General features: G+C 39.6%; 1 protein-coding gene across 1 annotated transcript in view; it reads right to left on the bottom strand.

Moving 5' to 3' along the window:
• Nucleotides 1-800: 800 nt before the first annotated feature.
• The window catches only part of Fbxo33 (F-box protein 33), a 40219-nt gene continuing 16596 nt past the window's right edge, over nt 801-24423 (bottom strand). Inside the window, exons 2-4 of the mRNA XM_057782582.1 lie at nt 7302-7412; nt 5336-6021; nt 801-2808 (exon numbers count right to left, since the gene is read on the bottom strand). Of these exons, the coding sequence (XP_057638565.1) occupies nt 2537-2808; nt 5336-6021; nt 7302-7412 (1069 nt within the window). The 3' untranslated portion in view covers nt 801-2536. The remainder of the gene's footprint in view (nt 2809-5335; nt 6022-7301; nt 7413-24423) is intronic.

The following is a 24423-nucleotide window of genomic DNA, read 5'->3' as shown; positions in this document are numbered from 1 at the left end:
GGAGGGGTTGCCTGTCACTGAGGGTGCGTGTGGTGGTTTGAATGAGAATGGTCCCCATAGCTCATACATTTGAATGCTTCGTCATCAGTTGGTAGACTGTCTGGAAAGATTACTAGGTGTGGCCTTGTTGGAGGTGATTTGCTGCTGGGGATGGACTTTGAGGTTTCAAAAGCCCATGCCAGGCCAAGAGTACTCCCATCCCCTGGCCCCAGACTGCTGCCTAAGGATCAGGATGTAAAACTCAGTCAGCTACTTCTTCAGCACCATGCCTGCCTGCTGTACCCTTCTCTCATAATGGTGGACTAAGCCACTGAGACAATAAGCAAGCCCCCAGTTAAATGCTTCCCTGTTGACGGCATCTCTTCACAGCAACAGAACAATCAGATATGGAAAGACCCGTGCCATGCTCACTCTTTCTGCCGCCTCCTTGTGAGTTCTCAGATGTTCCTGTAGCCATGCTTTTCCTCCTCCATCTTGGACTTCAGCCCCCTGAAACTGTAAGCCCAATTAAACACTTTTCTCTGTAATATTCCTGTTCACGGTGTTTGTCCCCCGCAACAGGAAAGTAACTAAGACAATGACCTTGAACTTCTGATCCTCCTGTCTGTCACCATCTCTCAAGAACTGGCTGGGATGACAGAAGTGTGCTAGCATGCTTGGCTTAGTGTCTTGTTTTTAAGCTTGCCTTTTCTCAAAGTGACAATTTAGACTCTCTATACCATGCAATCTAAGATTTTTATTTAAACATTAACACTTTGTGTTTCATATACAATGAAATACATCACAACGGTCACTTTTTAATGCTTTATTCATTGATTAAAAGAATATACATTTAACATAAACCACACAACATCAGTCATCAGGTCAGACATTCAGCTGGTTTCCTTACAGTTTCTGTCAGGAGTTATTTTATCAGATCACATATACAAGATAAAATCTCACCACATCTGGCATTTACACACACTGTGCCAGTGGATTCACACTACTGATGTACATATAAAATCCGCATGGTATGTGCTCACTGGAGACAAAACAGTGCACACCTGTCAAAAGGTCATTTAATATAAGATGGTAAAACCATTTGTAAAACATATAAACTTTTTCCATAAATAGAATCATATCTGGACATCTGTTGCATAAATTGTGTTTCCAAAGCATACAATAGAGCAGCCAGGTCTCAGCACTGCTGGGCACCCACGTTGGCTACTTACTTTATTATTGCAGACTGTCCTTAACGTTAAATGCACAACATTCGTACCACTTAAAACTTGGGTCAGGTGGAAGTCTCACAGAGACCACGTCTGTACCGCGGTTGCCCTGAAACAGTGAAATTGGCTTTTAAAGCCGCTCAGATATAACAAGGTTTTAAAACATACTTCATGGAATGTTCTTCATGTATCATAGCAGCTCATACCTGGGATGGAACAAGCTTTTGGTTTTTCCTTTCTTTCCTTTACATTCACTATTCACAGTGAAACAGGTGCATTTTTTTTCTTTTTTTTTCTTTTTTTTTCAGAGTTCTGAGGTTGCTGACTGAGCCACAGCACAGCTGTGTACCACAGGTCGAAATTCGACCTTAAATATTACAATCTAGCAGTATCTGGCAGGCCAAAGCCAGCCAGCCCCTGCCAGCATGTGGGCACTTCTTCATGTAAATCTATTCTTTGGCAGCTGACACGCGCGCTGACAGAGAGAATCCAGTGACTTGTTAGGGATTTCACGACTAATGTTGGTTTGCAAGCCTGTGCGTCTACAGTTCTGTGCTTTGACTTAGCCTCAGAGGTTTCCCTGGAATATGGTTCCTTTCTTCCTCTACTGTTTCGATATCTGGGCTAAAGAAGCTAACTTGAATGTAACAGATGAAAAAAATTGTCGGCTATAGTTTAAAAAAATCCAGCAATCTGAGTGTTCATGTTTATGTAAATGCATTTAAAAAGGGATTAAGCAATGTCTAACTTATAGTATATGAAATTCAGAATGATAATTGGCAATATCAATTATTATATAGGTAATGAAAGTTAAACTCAGCTTTGTTAAAGGTAACTCATTTGGGACACTATTTTTCCCTTCTATTTCAAACCAAAATCAATGAGATGCTATCAGAATACATAGATGCAGTGCATTGCATACAAATCCACCAGGCTATGGATATTCATATATATATATATTCGTATAAAAATATTTGGCTCCTGAGCTCTGGATTCTGACAAACAAAGAATAAAAATGTCAAAAAGGCAGAGTAACTCAGTGAAAAACAAAGTTAGCCAGCAACCTCAGATAATCATTGGCTGTATGTCCTTAAGGTTTGGTAACAATCTCATTAACCGTGAAAGCCCTATACAGTGTCACTTTGAACTTCTAAAACCAATACCCGACTACGTTCTTTGATCAAGAAGTAGAATATACATATATAATTCTATAAAGCTAATACTGATTAAACACAGCACAAAAGGATTAGTTTATACTACTGGAAAAAAAAAACATAATGGGACCCTACTTGCATATGTAGCCACAGGAATTATACATTTTAAAAAAGCTAAATGTCTTCGCTGAAGCTTTGCATCTCTCTGTAAAAATGACGATTTGGTTCAGTGAAGACACTGAGTGATTCAATGTCCAAGACTGCGTGCCAAGGTTGACCAAGGCCCAGGGATACCTGCTCAATAAGGTTATGTACTGGATCCACATCCTGGTCGGCTAGTTCACCTTGGTCAAAATCAATGCTTTCTTCGGTGACTTCAAGCACTTTTAGATCAGAGCCACGAAGACGAGCAATGGCAATGAGGTTGTGTGCCCACACGGTGTAACCTTAAAGATAAGCAAAAGGTAACTCTGTCATTCTCTTCTGTTTTATTCTGTCTTTGATAAGTTAGTCTGTTCCTCAGTAAGTGCTTCTTGAGAAGCTTCACACTGGTATTTCACCATGCTGCTCCTTTCCCCTTAAAACAAACTGAGAACAGAGAAACATGACTACCTAAGAGTTTCATACCATCTTTAAGAACACTAGCTGGTAAGTAGTGCATCATCTTATTCTGGTATTTATTCAGCAAAACAAAAGACATTTAAAGTATATAAATACATTTTTAACTTTGGATAATGATTTATCATAGGGAGCACATTTTATTTCTTATATAAGTCCCTATTAACAATATATAGAGTTATACAGTGGTGTTTCATGCCTTTAATCCCAGCACTCGGGAGGCAGAGAGAGAGACAGGCGATCTCAATTCAAGGCCAGCCTGGTCTACAGAACGAGTTCCAAGACAGCCAGGGATACACAGAGAAACCTTGTCTTGAAAAACCACAACAAATAAAAAACGAAAACAAAAAAAAACCTAACATATAATAAACTAGAATTTTTCATTGTAAAAATCATTTCTTATGGTATCTCAGAGTCCAAAGTCAAGACACTTGAAACTTTGAAAGTAACTGTTCATTATCAGAAATCATAAAAATCATAGGAGTATGCACCAACTTTAGAACAGAGGCCACTTCTGGGAAGGTAAGGGGACAGATGACAGGCAAGCTTTACCTCTATCTAACGTCTTGAAAGAAGAAAAAGCTTTAAGAGGGCGGTTTAAGTAAACTTTTAAATAACCTTTCCCCCCTGCTGATTCCTGTTTTATTTTAGTGTGTACTGTATGTACATGTGTGTATGCACGTGTGTGCCTGACTGTGGAGGTCTCAAGATGACACTGGCTGTCTTTCCTGGTTGCTCTCTGCTTTGTTGTGGCAGGATCTTGAAATTGAAGCAGAGCTCAACTGGCCAGTGTGGCTAGCCAGCTTGACGCAGGGACTGTCTGTCTGAGTAGAGGACTAGAGATGGCCACCACGCTGCCTGGCAGTTGTGTGAGCTCAAGATCGGACTCTGGTCCCACACTTTCACAGTCAGCACTTAAATCAGTCAACCACATACCCTCAACAATGCCTCACGACTTTAATATGGATCTGCTTCTGGCTACTATCTGTAACTGTATGACCCAATCATGAAGTAAAACCTGAAAATCACAACTTTAGGCTAAGAGAAAAAGTTTCAAAAACAATGAAAGAGTTAGTAGAGTGAGCTTAAGACATTCTTTGCAGGGCTGGAGAGATGGCTTAAAGGTTGAGCACTGGTTGCTCTTCCAGAGGTTGAGTTCAATTCCCAGCAACCATATGGTGGTTCACAACCATGTGTAATGAGATATGGTGCCCTCTTCTGGCCTGCAGGCAGAAAACTGTATACATAATAAATAAAAATCTAAAAAAACAAAAACAAAACAACAAAACAGTTTTGGCATAATAGCCTGGTTTACAAGAGCTAGTTCCAGGACAACTAGGATTGTTACATGGAGAAGCCCTGTCTCAAACAAACAAACAAACAAACAAACAAACAAACAAAGCAAAAGACCAAAAAGACATTCTTTGTTTGCCTTAATATTTATTGTATTTTTGGTTTTGTTTTGTTTGGAGACAGAGTTTTTCTGTGTAGATTCCCTGGCTATCCTAGAACTAGCTTTGTAGATCAGGCTGGCCTTGAATTCAGAGTTCTGTTTGCCTCTGCCTTTGGAGTGATGGGATTAAAGGTGTGTGCCACCACACCCTTTTTTTTTTTTTAAATATTTATTTATTTATTATGTATACAATGCTCTGTCTGTGTGTATGCCTACAGGCCAGAAGAGGGCACCAGACCTCATTACAGATGGTTGTGAGCCACCATGTGGTTGCTGGGAATTGAACTCAGGACCTTTGGAAGAGCAGGCAATGCTCTTAACCGCTGAGCCATCTCTCCAGCCCCCCACCACGCCCTTCTTATTATTAGTTTTTAAACAAGGTCTCAATCTGTAGATGAGGCTGGCCTATAAACACTCACTTATGTTGCCCTCTCATACCCATGACAATCCTTCTAACTCAGTCTCTCAAGAGCTGAGATTATGGATTTGTGACTGTCTTTGAAGTAAAATGTTCTCTTAGTTTATCTGAATAGCAACTCCATTCAAATGAAAATAGTATACATACTAAGATGAATGGCTAAGAAATAAACATGTACCTAATAGATTATTTAAAAAATATAATACATCAATCTAGAATCTAAAAGATGAGGCTATAAATATCAAAGCCATGCTTTACCTCTTTCTGTTCTAAACATTTCAGATCTTCTGACGAGTGAATATATCCACTGCAGGTAGTTACATATCTGTTTTCTTAGCTAAATTACTATCAAATGCCCCATGGCAGGAAAAAGCAATAGAAGGGCGCTGAGACAGAACTTGCTAACAACTCCTGATACATTTACCAGCATAAAATAGTTTAGGTATGATGTCAGTATCAAGTCATAGTGAACAAAACCACATACCATGAATTGCCAAAAGAGTGAGCTTTGTGCACCTCCATGCTAATAAAACCAACGGATCTTCATTTCGGTTGTCACTAAGATCTGGAAAACCAGACGTGTCAATTACATCATTCATCAGTATAAAATGGGTGAGGAACTTGTCGTACTGCCTGGATATAAGATCAACAATAGCCCCTGAGACACAAGTGACGTAGCTGTCAAAGTGAACCCTTTCAAGCGGTATACTGGGTTTCAGAATCTTTAGCATGTCTTCACCTTTGACATCAAAAGCCATTAGATAAACCCGAAGGCTGGAGCTCTTTCGTGATAGGGCTTTCCAGTGCTCATCGTTTGGCATGTTATCTAATGACTTGTGCATCACTGAAACATTGTGGACCAGGAGAGACAGTCGCTGCAAAGGCACATGGTTGCTATTGGTTAAGACTCTTGCCATCTCAGCTGTGAAGTCACAGAAATCCAGGGCAAGTGAACGCAGATTTACAAACCGCTCTAGTTCAACTGCAGTGATGAGAGTGCTGTTGCCAGGAATATTGTTGTCCAGTAAACTCAGGTGTTCCATGGTGCTGGCAATTGAGTTAGACAGGGACGACAGTGATGTTGGGGTGATTATTTCCAGCATAAACCCACAGGACAGCCATTTTAGTTGCCTACTATTGCTCAGTATTTCTTCAAACAGCTGCTGAATTCTACAAGAAAAACATGTCACAATGACGTCACTAGCACTCAGCACTGATCTTTTAATAATGACTTTAAAAAATGGGCAATACACCGGGTGGTGGTGGCACACGCCTTTAATCTTAGCACTTGGGAGGCAGAGCCAGGTGGAGCTCTGTGAGTTCGAAGCCAGCCTGGCCTAAGAGAGCTAGTTCCAAGACAGGTTCCAAAGCTACAGAGAAACCCTGTCTTGAAAAATCAAAAAGAAAAAAAGGGGGCAATACATAACATTTAATGTTGAGATACATTTTCTTCTCATTAATTGATTTCTAAGCAACCCACAGTGAAATTAAACTCACATTACAATATAACAAATAAGATACATCAAACATGTAGAAATGTTTTTCATCTGAGGAAAATAGCATTTTTTAAATTAACATTATGAAAGAAAAGACTGATGACATATGACTTTATAAAAAATAACACCTTTAAATAGCAGTAACGGGGGAGAACTTCCTTCTGCAGAGAATCCATGTTCATCTCCCAGCACTCACACAGAGGCACACAACCATTTCTAACTAGCTCCAGGGATCTGAGTCCCTCTTCTGACTTTGTAGGAACTAGACACTCAGGTGGTGCATGCAAAACACTTAAAACACATAAAATAAAAATACAGTTATATGATTTATCCTAAAAGGCTTATGTTATTGTGTCACACAACCACCACTAAAACTCACCATTTAAGATGTTTCTAGGACATGTATTCTATACCAATACTGTGTGCGTGTGTCTGTCTGTCTGTCTGAGGCAGGCTTTCTCCATCAAACCAGAGGTTGCTGACAGGGCTAGTCTCTGTTAGCCAGCTTGCTGGGGGATCTGGTTAGAATTATAGGTAGTCCACCATGCCTATGCAGCATTTACATGGGATCTTTGGGGATCTGAAATCTTCACACATGTAGGTTACCTCCATACACACACACACACACACACACACACACACACACACACACACACACCTGTCTATATATTTTATAGGAAACAAATATCATTGTTCTTGATTGTCTGTGATTTTTTTCAGTCAAAAACTAGACTCATTATTAACATATGCCTCTGTAAAGCTTACTGTGGCCAGGCGGTGGTGGCGTACACCTTTAATCCCAGCACTCGGGAGGCAGAGGCAGGTGGATCTCTGTGAGTTCGAGACCAGCCTGGTCTACAAGAGCTAGTTCCAGGACAGGCTCCAAAACCACAGAGAAACCCTGTCTCGAAAAACCAAAAAAAAAAAAAAAAAAAAGCTTACTGTGTGACTTACTGCTTAATCTTCTTGCCATCAGGGTCTACCCGGCTGAGGTACGTGCTGGATAAACTTCCTTGCTGCTGTACGACACTTATGTCTCCAAACAGACTGAACTTCTGGAGATTCCTATAGGAGAAAATGGTTAAAAATGATTTTCTAAATGCTTAATACACACATACTAAAATATGTAGAAAGGATATTCTAGAAGAATTTCCACCTTTTAACTCACTTAGAAGCAAATCACCTTCAGCCTGCTGTGCATATTCGGAGCGACAGTGTGGAGAAGCAGCGACACGGCAAGGGAGGAGGAGCAGGCATAAAGCTCTACTCAGGCTGTGGCGACTGGAGACAACACGTGGCCAAAGCCAAAGCTGAGCTCACAGGCCTTAGGTGCACGTGATGGCGCTACACTGGGAACAGCAGCACTTTAAGTTATAAGAGACGTCAATCACAAGAGATTCTCAAGTGAGACAGGGGTAGTGAGACACACACACCTTTGATTCCAGCACTGCGGAAGCAGAGGGAGGCGAATTTCTAAGAATTGGAGACCAGCCTGGTCTACAAGAGCTAATTCCAGGACAGACTCCAAAGCTACAGAGAAACCCTGCCTCGGGAAAACCAAACCAAACCAAACCTATGTAAAACTCTTTAGATAATTTCAGCTAAAATACTTTTATAACAGCAAAACCCTAAATAAAATACAAGAAAACAAATAAATAGTTAAGATACACACTCATAAATGGTAGTGTCACGTTTCAAACCTGGGACAAAAGGCTGAGGTGTCTATTGAGCATATCAAAGTGGATCTGGCTGCCAGGCTCTCCCAGTACCCCTCAGTCCCTACATGTTACAGGGTGTGACTGGCATACCCCACCCTCTACCCTGAACTCTCCAGTCCATGGTCTAGGCTGCCCTTTCCTTCATAATCCAGACATTTTGGTTACCCAATCCTTTTGTACCTTTGGCTTCCAGGCTACTGCACCTGGTTCTCTTTCCCTTCTCCCCACATGGTCCAGCTCAGTGTGGCTATGTCCACTCTGGACTCTCCTAGATGTCCCTGTCCATCTCCTCCACCATACCTAGCAACAGTCATGTCTTTTCCTTTCCTTTCTATTTCTTTTTTCATTCAGGTATTAAGTAGTAACCAACTGTAAATTTCATTAATAACATAAAACTTAGGATAACTTTAACCAAAACTGTTTAATCCACACAAGTGATGAAAATTAATGTAAACACTGTCAAGGAAAAATGTCAGAAGGATTACTAAAGGAAATAATCTAACTTTTGTCCTTCACAAAGTTTTAAAACAATCTTTCTAGTAACTCAAGACAGCTTCTCTAGATGACTAGAACTTCTTTTTAAAAAGTTCAAAGAAAATCATAAAAAAGACCATGACTTTGTTTTTTTTTTTTTTGGTTTTTCGAGACAGGGTTTCTCTGTGGTTTTGGAGCCTGTCCTGGAACTAGCTCTTGTAGACCAGGCTGTTCTCGAACTCACAGAGATCCGCCTGCCTCTGCCTCCCAAGTGCTGGGATTAAAGGCGTGCGCCACCATCGCCCGGCACCATGACATTTTTTTCACATTGACACAGAAAGCTGCTCTTGCCAGGCATGGCACACCCTTTATTTCCAGCACTCAGAAAGCAGAGATAGGCAGATCTCTGTAAGTTCAAGACCAGCCTGTCCTATACAGTGAGTTTTAGAATAGCCAGGGCTGTACACAAGAGACCCTGTCTGAAGACAAAACAAAAACTCCTAAAAAAGAAAAACTATGCCTCCCAACCAAAACAGAAAGCAAAGGCAAAACAAAAGCCCAAACCAAACAACAAAAAGAAAGTTATTTCTCAGAGGAAAGAAAAATAATGCTTCTAAAAGAAAAAAAAATGTTTAGAGGAGGAGACTCTATAAAGTAAAAAATTGCATCATTTTCAATTTCTACTAATATTTTGTCACACGATCTCAGTGTTTTCCCTTCAGGCCAACTTCCACTGGTTACTATCACATGGCCCCAAATGTGCAGGACAGTAAAGCACACAGGCAAGAGGTGTTTACTTCTACTGCATGTCGTTCAAGAAGAGCTAGACCTTCCTTACCGTAAGTTGCTCGGTAAGTTAAAATCTTTTGTTTTCAAAGATAGTTAAAAATAAAAATAAAGGGTAAACTACAGATGACAGGAAATATTTTTAAGATATATATTTAATTAAAAGACTGTGATCTCAAAAAGAATTTTAAGCAGATGTGAAGGCACATGCTTGAAATTTCAGCACCTGGGAGGCTCAAGAGGGAAGGCCCAAGGCTAAACTGCTAAAGGGTGAGTTCCAGGCCAGCCTTAGGTAGATTTAGAGCGTATCTCAGAAAAGAAAAACAAAACACAGTAAAAAACCAAAGCCAATAAAATACATTTAACAGGTTTGAAGGGGCACCACAAGTAAGATAGGAGAAAGGTGAATTGCGTATGAGAAGATGTTCACCATTATCGCTCACCAGGGAAATGAATGGAGCTACGACCACAGTGAGATAACCACGACCACAGTGAGATAACCACGGAGATTCACAACACCAAGTGTGGGCGAGGGTATGGAACAATTAAAACCCACATCTGTTATTTTGAGAGTGCAAAATAATACGCTCCGAAAATAGTTCATCAATTTGTTGAAGAGTTAGATACAGGTCAAGAATTCCAACTGTAAGGCCTTACTCAAGAGATAGAAATTGATCCAAAAGTTCACAGCAACTTTATTCATAACAGAAATAAAATTAGAAACAATTTAAATATTACCAAATTGGTGAATAAATATACTATTAACATAGCCACACAATGGAACAAATGATAAAAAAAGAATGAAGTGTTTATATATACTGTAATACAGATATAAAGCAAAGTTGTATTTATTGTATTATTGTATACAACACAACTGTATTTATTGTATTATTCTATCTCTATGAAATTCTACAACAATCAAATAGCAGGGTTGGGTCATTGTTTCCTTAGGTCTAAGGATGGAGGACAGATTAGAATTTCTTTGATAAAAAATGTTCTACATCTTGATTTGGTGGTTATACAGCAGAATGAATCTATAAACATTTCAACATCTCAAACCATACTCTTGAAAATGCAAGGGACTGAAGAAATGACCCAACCACTACCTGTGCTTACTACAGCTCTTTCAGGCAACCTGGGTTCAGTTCTCAGCACCCAATTTGTAAGTTTGCAATGGCCTTTATTTTTAGTACTGGAAATCTGACCTTGCAGGCTCTGGAACACATGTTATACAAACATACACTCAGACACACACACATACAGATAAAATTAAATAAGTCTTTTTTTGTTTGCTTTGTTTTTGTCTTTTGAGACAGGTTCTCTCTATGTGGCCCTGGCTGTCCTAGAACTCCCTATATAAGATTTGGCTGGCCTTGAACTCACAGAAATCTGCCTACTCTTGCTTCCCAAGTCCTGGGTTTAAAGGCATGTGCTATCGTGCCAAGTAAAATTAAATAAATTTTAAAAGCAAACAAACATTAACAGACTTCAAGGACAGCCAAGACTACACAGAAAGACCATTTATCTCAAAATCCCACTTCAACCACCCTAATCACCAAAACCCAATAAACAACACCCAAATATAGTATTTTATGGTTCTCAAATTCTAGCACTATTTTTTTCATCTTTTTTTTTTTTTTTGGTTTTTCGAGACAGGGTTTCTCTGTGGCTTTGGAGCCTGTCCTGGAACTAGCTCTTGTAGACCAGGCTGGTCTCGAACTCACAGAGATTCATTCACCTGCCTCTGCCTTCCAAGTGCTGGGATTAAAGGCGTGCGCCACCACCGCCCGGCTCTATTTTTTTTCATCATTTTCTCTTTTTTTTTGCCACAAAGAAGACTATCTACTGTCCTCCCAGGTAATCCATAACAGAAGGTCTCTGACACTTGGCAATTTAAAACTTTTCTTTTCTTTAAAAGTTCCTTGTGAACTGGAGTGGGACAGAACCAGCTACCTAGGACAGAGCAAATAGCTCCACCTGGAGCAGAAGCCTGTGCAAATCCAGTCCCGGGACACTGGTGGATCAGGACTGAGCCAGTGACTTCTGCAGGAGGGGATCCAGACCAGGATTTACAGAAACAGCGCAAAGCTGGCCTGAGACAGCAAACTGCAAGTGAGCAGAGCAAGGCACAGGAGTGCTGAGCTATCTCCAGGAACACTGAGTAACCAACCGGGTAACTAGAACTGTGACACTGACTGTACCATGAGGAACAACCATTTGAGCTTTGGATTCACTGGCACCTAGAAGATTATTCAACAAAATCTCAGACAGCCCCAACCACACCTATTAGAGGAAAAGATGAGTAGAAAAGGTAAGATCATATGCTACACCACAAAGAGCAACACAAGACCAACCAGTAAAACCTAAAGACTTTACAACAGCAAGATCTGAACAACCAAATATGGATGAAACAGAAGAAAATGAACTAAAAAATAACTTCAAGAGAATGTTAGAAATTCTTAAAGATGAAATGAGAAATTCCCTTAAAGTAATTGAGGAAAAGTCAAAAAATTGGAAGATATCACCAAATCACTTAAAACCAAGAAAATGAAATCAAACATATAAAAGAAACTATTCAGGACTTGAAAACTGAAATAGAAACAATAAAGCAAACACAAGCAGAAGGAATTATAGAAACAGAAATCATGAGAAAAAGATCAGGAACCACAAACGCAAGCATGAGCAACAGAGTACAAGAAATGGAAGAGAGAATCTCAAGTGCTGAAGATACAATAGAGGAAATAGACTCATCAGTCAAAGAAAACATTAAATCTAACAAAAGCTAAACCCAAAATATCCATGAAATATGGGACACCATAAAAAGGCCAAATCTTAGAATAATAGGAATAGAAGAAGGAGAAGTTGGGAGGACAAAACAAGATATCCCATGACAAATCTAGCTTTCATCAATACCTAGCCACAAACCCAGCCCTACACAAAACACTAGAAAGAAAACTCCAACCCAAGGAAGATGGCTACACCAACAAAACACAGACAACTGATGATCTCATAACAGCAAATCCCAAATGAGAAAAAAAACCCGCACAAATTAACATCACCAGTGATGAAAACTAAATTAACAGGAGACAGGAATCACTGGTAATTAATATCCCTTAATGTAAACGGACTCAACTCACCCATAAAAAGGCACAGGTTAACAGATTGGATATGAAAACAGAATTCATCCTTCTTCTGCATACAAGAAACACATCTCAACCTCAAAGACAGACATCGTCTCAGAGTAAAGGGTTGAAAAAAATATACCAATCAAATGGACCTAAGAAACAAGCAGGTGTAGCTATCCTAATATCTAACAAAATAGACTTCAAGCTAAAATCAGTCAAAACAGACAAAGAAGGTCATTTCATATTAGTCACAGGAAAAATCCATCAAGAGGAAATTTCAATACTGAACATCTATGCACCAAATACAAGGGCACCTTCATATGTGAAAGAAACACTTCTAAAGCTTAAATCACACATTAAACCCTACACAGTGGGAGACTTCAACACTCCACTCTCACCACTGAACAGGTCAATCAGACAAAAAATGAACAGAGAAATAAGAGACCTAACAGATGTTATGACTCAAATGGACTTAACAAACATTTGTAGAGTATTCCATCCAAACAGAAAAGAATATACCTTCTCAGCACCTCATGGAACCTTCTTAAAAATTGACCACATACTCGGTAACAAAACAAACCTCAACAAATATAAAAAAATTGGAATAACCCGATGTACCTTATCAGATCACCATGGTTTAAAACTACAAAGTCAACAGCAATACTAATTCCAGAAAACCCACAAACACATGGAAACTAAACAATGCTCACCTGAATCATCAATAGGTCAAGGAAGAAATAAAAAGAGAAATTAAAGACTTCCTAAAATTCAATGAAAATGACCACACAACATACCCAAATTTATGGGACACAATGAAAGCAGTCTTAAGAGGTAAGTTCACAGCACTAAACACCCATATAAAGAAGCTAGAAAAAAAATCCCACACTAGTAAATTAATAGAACATTTGAAAACTTTAGAACAAAATTAAGCAAACTCACCTACAAGAACTGGACGGCAGGAAATAATCAAATTGAGAGCTGAAATTAACAAAATAGAAACAAAGAAAACAATACAAAGAATCAATGAGACAAAGAGCTGGTTTTTTGGAAAAAAAATCAATAAAATAGACAAACCCTTTCCCAAACTAACCTAAGAGAGAGAATATCCAAATTAATAAAATCAGAAATGAAAAGGGGGACATAACAACACAAGAAATCCAGAGAATCATCAGGTTATAATTTGAAAACCTGTATTCCACAAAATTGGAAAACTTAAAGGAAATGGATAACTTTCTGGATAAATATCACTTACCAAAATTAAATCAAGACCAGATAAGAAAATGAAACAGACCTATAACCGCTGAAGAAATAGAAACAGTCATCAAAAGTCTCCCAACCAAAAAAAGCCCAGGACCTGATGGCTTCAGCTCAGAATTCTACAAAATTTTCAAAGAACTAATACCAATACTCCTCAAATTATTCCACACAGTAGAAACAGAAGGAACATTGCCAATCTCTTTTTATGAGGCTACAATTCCCCTGTACCCAAACCACTGAAAGACATTACTAAGAAAGAAAATTACAAACCAATCTCACTCATGAACATTGATTGATGCAAAAATACTAAATAAAATACTGGCAAATCGAATCCAAGAATATAACAGAACCATCATCCACCATGATCAAGTCGGCTTCATCCCACAGATGCAGGGATGGTTCAACATACAAAAATCTGTCAATGTAATCCACCGTATAAACAAGCTGAAAAATAAAAACCACATGATCATCTCATTAGATGCCGAAAAAGCTTTAGACAAAATACAACATTCCTTCATGAGAAAGGTCTTGGAGAGAGCAGAGAGACAAGGAACATACCTAAACATAATAAAGGCAATATACAGCAAGCCAAAAGCCAACATCAAACTAAATGGACAGAAACTCCCAGCGATTCCACTGAAATCAGGACCAAAGACAAGGTTGTCCACTCTCTTCATATCTATTCAATATAGTTCTTGAGGTCCTAGCTAGAGCAATAAGACACAAAAAGGAGATCAAGGGGATACAAATTAGAAAAGAAGTCAAACTCTTACTGTTTGCTGATGATAGGATAGTTTACATAAATGATCCCAAAAATTCTACCAAGGAACTTCTACAACTCATAAACACTTTCAGCAATGTAGCAGGATACAAGATTAACTCAAAAAACAAATCAAACAAAACAAAACAAAGCAAAACAGTAGCCCTCCTGTACACAAATGATAAAATGGCTGGGGAAGAAATCAGAGAATCAACACCCTTCACAATAGCCACAAATAGCATAAAATATTTCGGAGTAACTCTAACCAAACAAGTGGAAGACTTGTATGACAAGAACTTTAAATCTTTGAAGAAAGAAATTGAAGAAGACACCAGAAAGTGGAAAGATCTCCCATGCTCTTGGGTAGGCAGAATTAACATAGTAAAAATGGCAATCTTACCAAAAGCAATCTACAGATTCAATGCAATGCCCAGCAAAATTCTTCAAAGACCTCGAAAGAATGGTACTAAACTTCATATGGAAAAGCAAAAATCCCAGGATAGCCAAAACAATGCTGTACAATAAAAGAACTTCTGGAGGCATCACAATCCCTGACTTCAAACTCTACTACAGAGCTACAGTACTAGAAAGAGGTATTGGCATAAGAACAGACAGGAGGGGGCTGGAGAGACGGCTCAGTGGTTAACAGCACTGCCTGCTCTTCCAAAGGTCCTGAGCTCAATTCCCGGCAACCACATGGTGGCTCACAACCATCTGTAATGAGGTCTGGTGCCCTCTTCTGGCATGCAGACATACACACAGACAGAATATTGTATACATAATAAATAATAAAAAAAAGAACACACAGGAGGACCAATGGAACAGAATAGAAGGCCCGGATATTAATCCACACATCTTCAAACACCTGATTTTGGACAAAGAATCAAAAAATATCAAATGGAAAAAAGAAAGCATCTTTAACAAGTGGTGTTAGCATAACTGGAAATCAACATGTAGAAGAATGAAAATAGATCCATATCTATCACCATACACAAAACTCAAGTCCAAATGGATCAAAGACCTCAACATAAAGCCAGCCATACTGAACCTTATAGAAGAGAAAGTGGGACTTACACTTGAACACATTGCCACAGGGAACCACTTCCTAAATATAACCTCAGTAGCACAGACACGGAGAGAAACAACTAATAAATGGGACCTCCTGGAACTGAAAAGCTTCTGTAAAGCAAAGGAGATGGTCAACAAGACAAAATGACAGCCTACAGAATGGGAAAAGATCTTCACTAACCCCACATCAGAAAGAGGTCTGATCTCCAAAATATACAAAGAACAAGAAACTGGACACCAAAAGAACACATAATTGATGGAGGAGTTAATTTCATTGGTTAAATAAAGAAACTGCCTTAGCCCTTTAATAGGACAGAAAATTAGGTAGGCGGAGTAGACAGAACAGAATGCTGGGAGAAAGAAGCCGAATCAGGAGTCGCCATGATTCTCCCACTCCAGACAGACGCAGGTTAAGATCTTCCCTGGTAAGCCAACTCGTTGTGCTACACAGAATATTAGAAATGGGTTAGATCAATATGCAAGAGCTAGCCAATAAGAGGTTATAACTAATGGGCCAGGCAGTGATTAAATGAATACAGTTTCCGTGTAATTATTTCGGGTAAAGCTAGCCGGGTGGCGGTGGGAAGCAGCCCTGCCGCTCATATTACAACACATAATCCAATTTAAAAAAATGGAGTACAGACCTAAACAGAGAACTCTCAACAGGGGAATCTAAAATGGCTGAAAGACACTTAAGGAAATGTTCAAAATCCTTAGTCATCAGAGAAATGCAAATCAAAACAACTCTGAGGTTCCATCTTACACCTGAAAGAATGGCCAAGATCAAAAACACTGATGACAACTTATGCTGGAGAGGTTGTGGGGAACAGGGAAAACTTCTGTATTGCTGGTGGGAATGCAAGCTGGTACAACCCCTTTGGATGTGTGGCGATTTCTCAGAAAATTGGGAAACAACCTTCCTCAAGATCCAGCAATACGATTTGGGTATATATCCAAAGGATGCTCAATCGTGCCACAAGGACATGTGTTCAACTATGTTCATAGCAGCTTTGTCATAGCCAGAAACTGGAAACAACCTAAATGCCCCTCGACTGAAGAATGGATAAGGAAAATGTGGTACATTTACACAAGCACTACACAGCAGAAAAAATAACATCTTGAATTTTGCAGGAAAATGGAGCTAGAAAACATTATTTTGAGTGAGGTAATCCAGACACAGAAAGACAATTATCACATGTACTCACTCATAGGTGGTTTTTAAATATAAAGCAAAGAAAGCTATCCTACAAACCACAATCCCAGAGAACTTAGACAACAATGAGGACACTAAGAGAGACTTCCATAGATCCAACGTACATGAGAACTAGAAAGTAGAAAAAGACAAGATTGAGTAAACTGGGAGTATGGGGACCTTGGGGGAGTGCTGAAGGGGGGAAGGGAGAGACAGGGAGGGGAGCAGTGAAAAATGTAGAGCTCAATAAATATCAATAAAAAAAAGGAAAAGAAAGTTGCTTGTAACAGCTATTAGAGAAGCTGGAACCACCATATTTTAAAGACAGTTCAAATCTATATACTAGGCTTGTGCATGTCTGTAAAACCTGTATAACAGCCAGCAAAACTCTAAGCAACTGGGCAAATTTCATTCATTACGTTAGAACGTTTCACTGAGAATTTCATATATAAATGACATTTAGAAGGAAGTGCCTGTTCAGCTTCTGAGTTTAGTGCTCTCTGCAAATGAAAATACTTGTAAATGCAGTAAGTTCAGAGTTGAGGGCCATTTATTTCTATTTAAATTGAGAAACAAAAAGGAAAAATGAACATGCAACTTACAAAATGTATCTATTAAGACTGGAGACTTACATTTAAAGACTAATATTACATTTAAAGACTTATATTACTGGAGCCTGGCATTTAAAAGCCTATTTCTTTGAATGAAATGAAGATAAACTGATGTTCATATTTTGAACACAAAGCTGATAGCAACATAACAACTGCAGAGTTATTCAACTGACTTAGTGCATTTTCTGTTGCTGTAACAAAATACCCAAGATTAGGCAATTTACAAAAGATACAAATTTACCTAGTACATACATAGTTCTGGAGGCTGGGCAGTTACAAAACAGGAAGGAGGCACCCGATGAGCATATTCTTGCTGCATCACACGCCGGGGAAGGAAGGGTGAGAGAATCACAGCATGACTCATCAAGCTTACTAGTTCCTATCTCTCTTACTTTCAAAACTTATTAATGCTACCATAGTTTTACACTTAGGATCTATCTACTTCTTATGCCAATGGCTCCATCTCCAAATTACATGAATTTGTGGATTAAGCTTTCTTTTTTGAGACGGGTCTCATGGGGTTTGGGCCCCAGTACCCACATGATGATTCATAATTGCCTTTAACTCCAGTTCCAGGGATCCAGCACCCTCTTCTAGCTTCTACGGACAATGAATGTACATGGTGCACAGACATACATGCAATCAAAACACCCACACATATAAAATAGAAAGAGATCTAAAAGAAAACCTATGACACAGCTTAAAATGGGAAATCTGATATTTACACACCAAGCAGATGCTGGGGAAGGGAGCCCTGCACTAGCTGATTCATGGTACTGTGGAGGTAGTCATTTCAGGAGAGGCAGTGTAGTCAAGCTTTACCTCCAATGAGAGCAGCAGTTACTGCATTTTTTATATCTACAAGCCCTAAAGGTCTCCTGTTTCCACCAAGCAAGTGACCACCCAAGAACCAGAGTGGTTCAGGTAACTGCTTATAGCTGGAATACTGATTCATGCACCTGAGTCTATGTGGGAAAAGAATGGGCTCCACCACACAGAAACATGAAGGACACTTACAGCTGGGACTGAGACCAACATGCCATGTCACAGATAACACAGGGCAGGTGTGTAGGTTCACACGGGCCTGTGAACTGAAGACTCACTTTGAGGATGAACTTAGTCTTTGTGGCTGCAGAGGTCCCATTCTCAGTGGGCTGAAGCACTTTCCCTTAGCCCATGACATTTTTATTTTTCCTTATATTACATTTTAGCCAGTAGATTTCCATATGCTCACAACAACCTGAATAAAGCTTCCAAAAATACAATGCCAAGCGCAAATACCTGATTCAGGTACCATGGTTTTCTGGGTTGCCCCCTAACCATGTTTTGCATAGGCTTTGTATCTATAGAAAACTCTCAGACATGATTTACATAGGGAGACTAAAGGTATCTATAACACAAAGGGTGAATTAGGGTTTGGTGCTAACGCCAGAGCTAGGCCAGGTACGGCCCAGCTAGGGTGATGGCTACTGGGGATTGCTTGCTAACTCTGGCATTAGGCCATAGGAACTCCGTCATAATGCTGGGCACAACTGAACACTTAAGAGTCTGTTCCCCAACCTTGGTACTGCTGCTTTTTCTGCTTTCAAAGTCTGAGAGATGGGTGGTAAAATCTGAGCCAGTGGACAGCATACCATATGGATCCAGGGGCTAGCATACTAGACCAAGCAGGAGAAAAAGTATTATCAGGAAACAGCAAACAAACCCCTCAAAACACATTCAATGAAATTACAGCAGAATCCCCCCAATCTAGATGAAGTTGTCATCCAAGATCAGGAGACATATAGAACTCCCAACATGACCAGAAGAATTCAACATGACCCTGTGAAGAATTAAAACCAAAGAAAGAATACTCAAAGCCCTAAGAGAAAAGAGCCAAGTTACTTTGAAAGGTAAACCAATTAGCATTACATCAGACCTCTCAGAAGAAATGGTAAAGGCCAAGAGTATTCAGGATAATGTGCTTCTAGCCTCCAGAGTAAATAACTGCAAGCCAAGGACTCTAGATCTAGCAATGTTATTCATCATCTCTTAAACAGATAAGCATAAACTAAACAATTCCTGATCTCTATGACAGCACCATAAAAAATACTTAAAAGATTACTATGTACAAATGAGAAAGACTGTCACCATTATAAAAGTTAAGAATGAACTGCACAAGTCAACCAGGAAACAACTGTAACATAATTGTAGGAATTAACACACACTTCTCAATAAGACCCTAAATGTAAATGACCTCCAGTCTCTAATCCAACATATAGTCTTAAATCTCCAATTAAAAACAAAGATTGGCCGGGCGGTGGTGGCGCACGCCTTTAATCCCAGTACTCGGGAGGCAGAGGCAGGTGGATCTCTGTGAGTTCGAGGCCAGCCTGGTTTACAAGAGCTAGTTCCAGGACAGGAACCAAAAAGCTACGGAGAAACCCTGTCTCGAAAAAATCCAAAACAAACAAACAAAAAAACAAAGATTGGCTTAAATGGATTAAAGACAAGATCTGCGGTGTGTGAGAAGACTCAGTTGGTGCAGGTGCTTTCAAGTAGGCCTCATTACCAGAGTCTGAATCCCAGATCTCATAAGGCAGATGTTATAATTCTGCTGGCCTGGCCTGTCACCTGGGTAGCTTGTCTCTTAAAGGGACACTCACTCCCAATCCCCCCTCCCCCTCGCACAGGCAGGTAAACTGGTCTCCTCTCTTCTTTCCCTCTCTGTCTTGTCTCCTGAAGAGGCAGCCTCTTTCTCTTTTCTCTCTCTCTCTCTCTCTCTCTATCTCTCTTTTTCTCTGCGCCCCCTCCATAACCCCTTACCATAATACCCACTAAATAAATAAACTCCATACCCAAGCTCTCTCTCTGCATGGCATATCTGTCTGTCTCCCACTCACCGAGGTCCTCACACAGGGTAACCACTGATCTTTTTACCATCTCCGTAGTTCTGCCTATATACAGTTGAACCATCCCAAGCAGCTTTTTCAGACTTTTTGTTTAGCAATACACTTTGAGGCTTTCATGTCTTTTCGTAGTTTAAGAGCTTATACTCTTGAGCACTGAATGCTATTTTATTGTCTAGATAACACATTTTATTCATTCACTTATGAAGGGCATATTGATTGCTTCCAAGTTTTGGCACTCATTAATACAGTTGCTATAAGTATTCTTATGAAGGTTTTTGTGTGGACATATATACCAAGATAACACCTGAGTTTGTATGGTTTTGGAAAAAAAAGTCTTTTTCTCTTGAAAGTCATTTTATTAGAATGACAGTAGATTTTATGTATCTATGTAGTATGTTTCGACCATATTCACCCCATTATCCTTTTCTCTTTCCCTTCCCACTCACACTAATTCCCTTCCTCTTCCCAAATAACCGCCACCACACTTTTTGAAATAACTCAATGAGTTTCACTATGGTTGCTATTCACTAGGATAGCTCACAGGAATACAGCCAAGGAGGAGTTGTTTGGAACCGCCTAGAGGTTGCCATTAAATGCACAAAACCCCACAGGGTGAAATGGGGCCCAGCAGTTCTTCCAGTCCATGACAGGATGCTGACAGGCCCTATCTTGTGCAAGTAATCAAAGCTGGGAGTTAAGGAATGCAACAGCAAGGTCATGCCCAGGTATGACCTACCATTTACATATCCCTCTGGCCCTCCATCCCTTTTTCTGTGACACCCCTGAGCCTTAGAGGGGTTTTATATGGACGGCTCATTATTTGCTTGCTTGTTTATTTCCGAGATGGTGATCCTCTGTGTAGCCCTGGCTGTCCTGGAACCCACTCTGTAGACCAGGCTGGCCTTGATCCACCTGTCTCTGAGTCCTAAGTGCTGGGAATAAAGGCATTAAAGGCATGCGCTCAGTTGGAAGTCTTATGGCTGAGCACTCAATAATCACTTATTCTCATTAGTTTTACTAGTTATGAGCCTCAGCAGCACTGCTGCCCACTACAAAAGGAAGCAAGCCATATCAAAGCCCACCCCAGCACTTTAACCTATGTACAGATGTACAATAATCTGCACAGCAACTCAATGGCACATCATCTGGCTGTGCCTTTTCATTCCTACACCGATGAACGTGAATCTTGTTGCTCTACCATCTTACTATCATCCACATGTAATGTTACAGCTCTGAACCAAGTCTTTTCACTCTAGATGCACAGTAGCATCTCACTGCTTTATTTGTATTTCCCTGAGACCATATGGTGTGAACAGCTTTTTGTAAGTTTACTTGCAACCCACACATCATCTTTGGTGAGGTGTCTGCCCGATTTTGGGCCTGATTTCCAGTTGGGCTGTTTTCTTGTTCAATTCTCGGACTATACACTCTGGGGCAAGGAATCTGCTGTGAAGTCCACTGACAGACCTAGGAAGGCACACTTTATGTGATGGCCTCACAAAAACTTCTCTTTACCTCTGCGTTCAGTTTGGTTACAATCATATCAGTTTAGGCCACTTGGTGCTCATTCTGATGGGTATTCATTCTTTGGGCTTCATGAATCTGGATGCTAGGTTCCTTTTCAGAATCGGGAAATGTAACTGTCTTGCTTGCACTACTTGTACCTGCTGGTTGGTGGAGTCATGTCATTTTAGGTCCTCTTCATTTCAATTAATTTTTCTTTTGCTTCTCTAACTTAATGAATTTCAAATCATCTTTCTCTAAGTGTCAGAGACCAGCTTCAATGAACATACCACTTATCAGGGTAGGGGTATGGGGATCAAAAAAACAGTAAAGAGGACGAAGACACAAGTGAAAATAATAAAACATAAACATAGGATAGTACTGGGAGGGAGCTCCAGTGAGTACTGAAATTGCCCACGTTTAATTTTCCACACACTTTTATACCCAAATACAGCAGGGGGAAGTGGACAGAAGACTGCTTTAACATGATACAAAGGACAATCAGAACAGTTATTTGCTTTAATTCTTTGAGGTATCAGGCCATTAGTATCCTGTAGGCAGTCACTCCCAAGGTCAAACCTCCTATTTCAAAAGAAGGAGCAGAAGTATGCTTGAATATCCTGACCACTGGTCAGGGTGGAATAGATCTACCTGTAGGGGCCATCTTAATGTCAAAAGGACCAAGTAACCACACCTTGGTCAGAATGTGTAGCCCTGGTTATATAAACAATTCTGAGCAACCTCAAACTCTGACCTTCAGACAAGGTGGAAACAGGCTCACATTTTTGGGCCTCTATTTTAAGCTCACTGATGCATCTGCTTGATCATGTCTGCTATTGATCTCACTAATAATTTTTACTCTATTATATTATTTAGCTGTAATATTTCTCTTTGGTTATTAAAATTATTCCATGCTTTTTGCATTTTCAATGTATTTATGTACTGACTTCTTGATTTCATTTAGTACTCCCCTACCACCTTCTTTCTGAGATAGTCAGCTAGCCCAGACTAGTCTTTTAATTGATTTTATTGAGCTATACATTTTTCTCTGCTCCCCTTCCCTTAAACCCTCTCCTGTGGTTCCCATGCTCCTAATTTATTCAGGAGATCTTGTCTTTTTCTACTTCCCATGTTGATTAGATCCATGTATGTCTCTCTTAGTGTACTCATTATTGTCTAGGTTCTCTGGGATTGTGATTTGTAGGCAGGTTTTCTTTGTGTTTATAAACCACTTATGAGTACATACGATAATTGTCTTTCTGAGTCTGGGCTACCTCACTTAATATAGCGTTTTCTAGCTCCATCCATTTGCCTGCAAATTCCAAGATGTCACTTTTTTCTGCTGTGTAGTACTCCACTGTGTAAATGTACCACATTTTCCTTATCCATTCTTTGGTTGAGAGGCATTTAAGTTGTTTCTAGGTTCTGGCTATGACAAACAATGCTGTTATGAACATAGTTGAGCACATGTCTTTGTGGCAAGATTGAGCACCCTTTGGATATATTACCAAAAGTGGTATTGTTGGGTTTTGAGAAAGATGTTTCCTTATTTTCTCAGAAATCGTCACACTAACGTCCAAAGGGGCTGTACCAGTTTGCATTCCCACCAGCAATGCAGGAGTGTTCCCTTTACCCCACAACCTCTCCAGCATAAGTTGTCATCAGTGTTTTTGATCTTGGCCATTCTTATAGGTATAAAATGGAATCTCAGAGCTGTTTTGATTTGCATTTCTCTGATGGCTAAGGATTTGGGCATTTCCTTAAGTGTCTTTCAGCCATTTTAGATTCCCCTGTTGAGAGTTCTCTGTTTAAGTCTGCACTCCAGTTTTTTTTCTGATTATTTGTTCTTTTGATGACTAATTTCTTGAGTTCTTTATATATTTTGGAGATCAGACCTCTTTCTGATGTGGGTTTGGTGAAAATCTTTTCCCATTCTGTAGGCTGTCATTTTGTCTTGTTGACCATCTCCTTTGCTTTACAGAAGCTTTTCAGTTCCAGGAGGTCCCATTTATTAGTTGTTTCTCTCCGTGTCTGTGCTACTGAGGTTATATTTAGGAAGTGGTTCCCTGTGGCAATGTGTTCAAGTGTAAGTCCCACTTTCTCTTCTATAAGGTTCAGTATGGCTGGCTTTATGTTGAGGTCTTTGATCCATTTGGACTTGAGTTTTATGTATGGTGATAGATATGGATCTATTTTCATTCTTCTACATGTTAATATCCAGTTATGCTAACACCACTTGTTAAAGATGCTTTCTTTTTTCCATTTGATATTTTTTGATTCTTTGTCCAAAATCAGGTGTTTGAAGATGTGTGGATTAATATCCGGGCCTTCTATTCGGTTTCATTGGTCCTCCTGTCTGTTTTTATGCCAGTACCAGGCTGTTTTCAGTACTGTAGCTCTGTAGTAGAGTTTGAAGTCAGGGATTGTGATGCATCCAGAAGTTCTTTTATTGTACAGGACTGTTTTGGCTATCCTGGGATTTCTGCTTTTCCATATGAAGTTGAATACCTTGCTTTCGAGGTCTGTGAATAATTTTGTTGGGATTTTGCTGGGCATTGCATTGAATCTGTAGATTGCTTTTGGTAAGATTGCCATTTTTACTATGTTAATTCTGCCTACCCAAGAGCATGGGAGATCTTTCCACTTTCTGGTGTCTTCTTCAATTTCTTTCTTCAAAGATTTAAAGTTCTT

The sequence above is a fragment of the Chionomys nivalis genome, chromosome 10, assembly GCF_950005125.1.
Source record: "Chionomys nivalis chromosome 10, mChiNiv1.1, whole genome shotgun sequence".
NCBI classification, from domain to species: domain Eukaryota; kingdom Metazoa; phylum Chordata; class Mammalia; order Rodentia; family Cricetidae; genus Chionomys; species Chionomys nivalis.
Note: the sequence above shows the minus strand (reverse complement) of the source record. Positions and strands in the feature narration are given on the sequence as shown.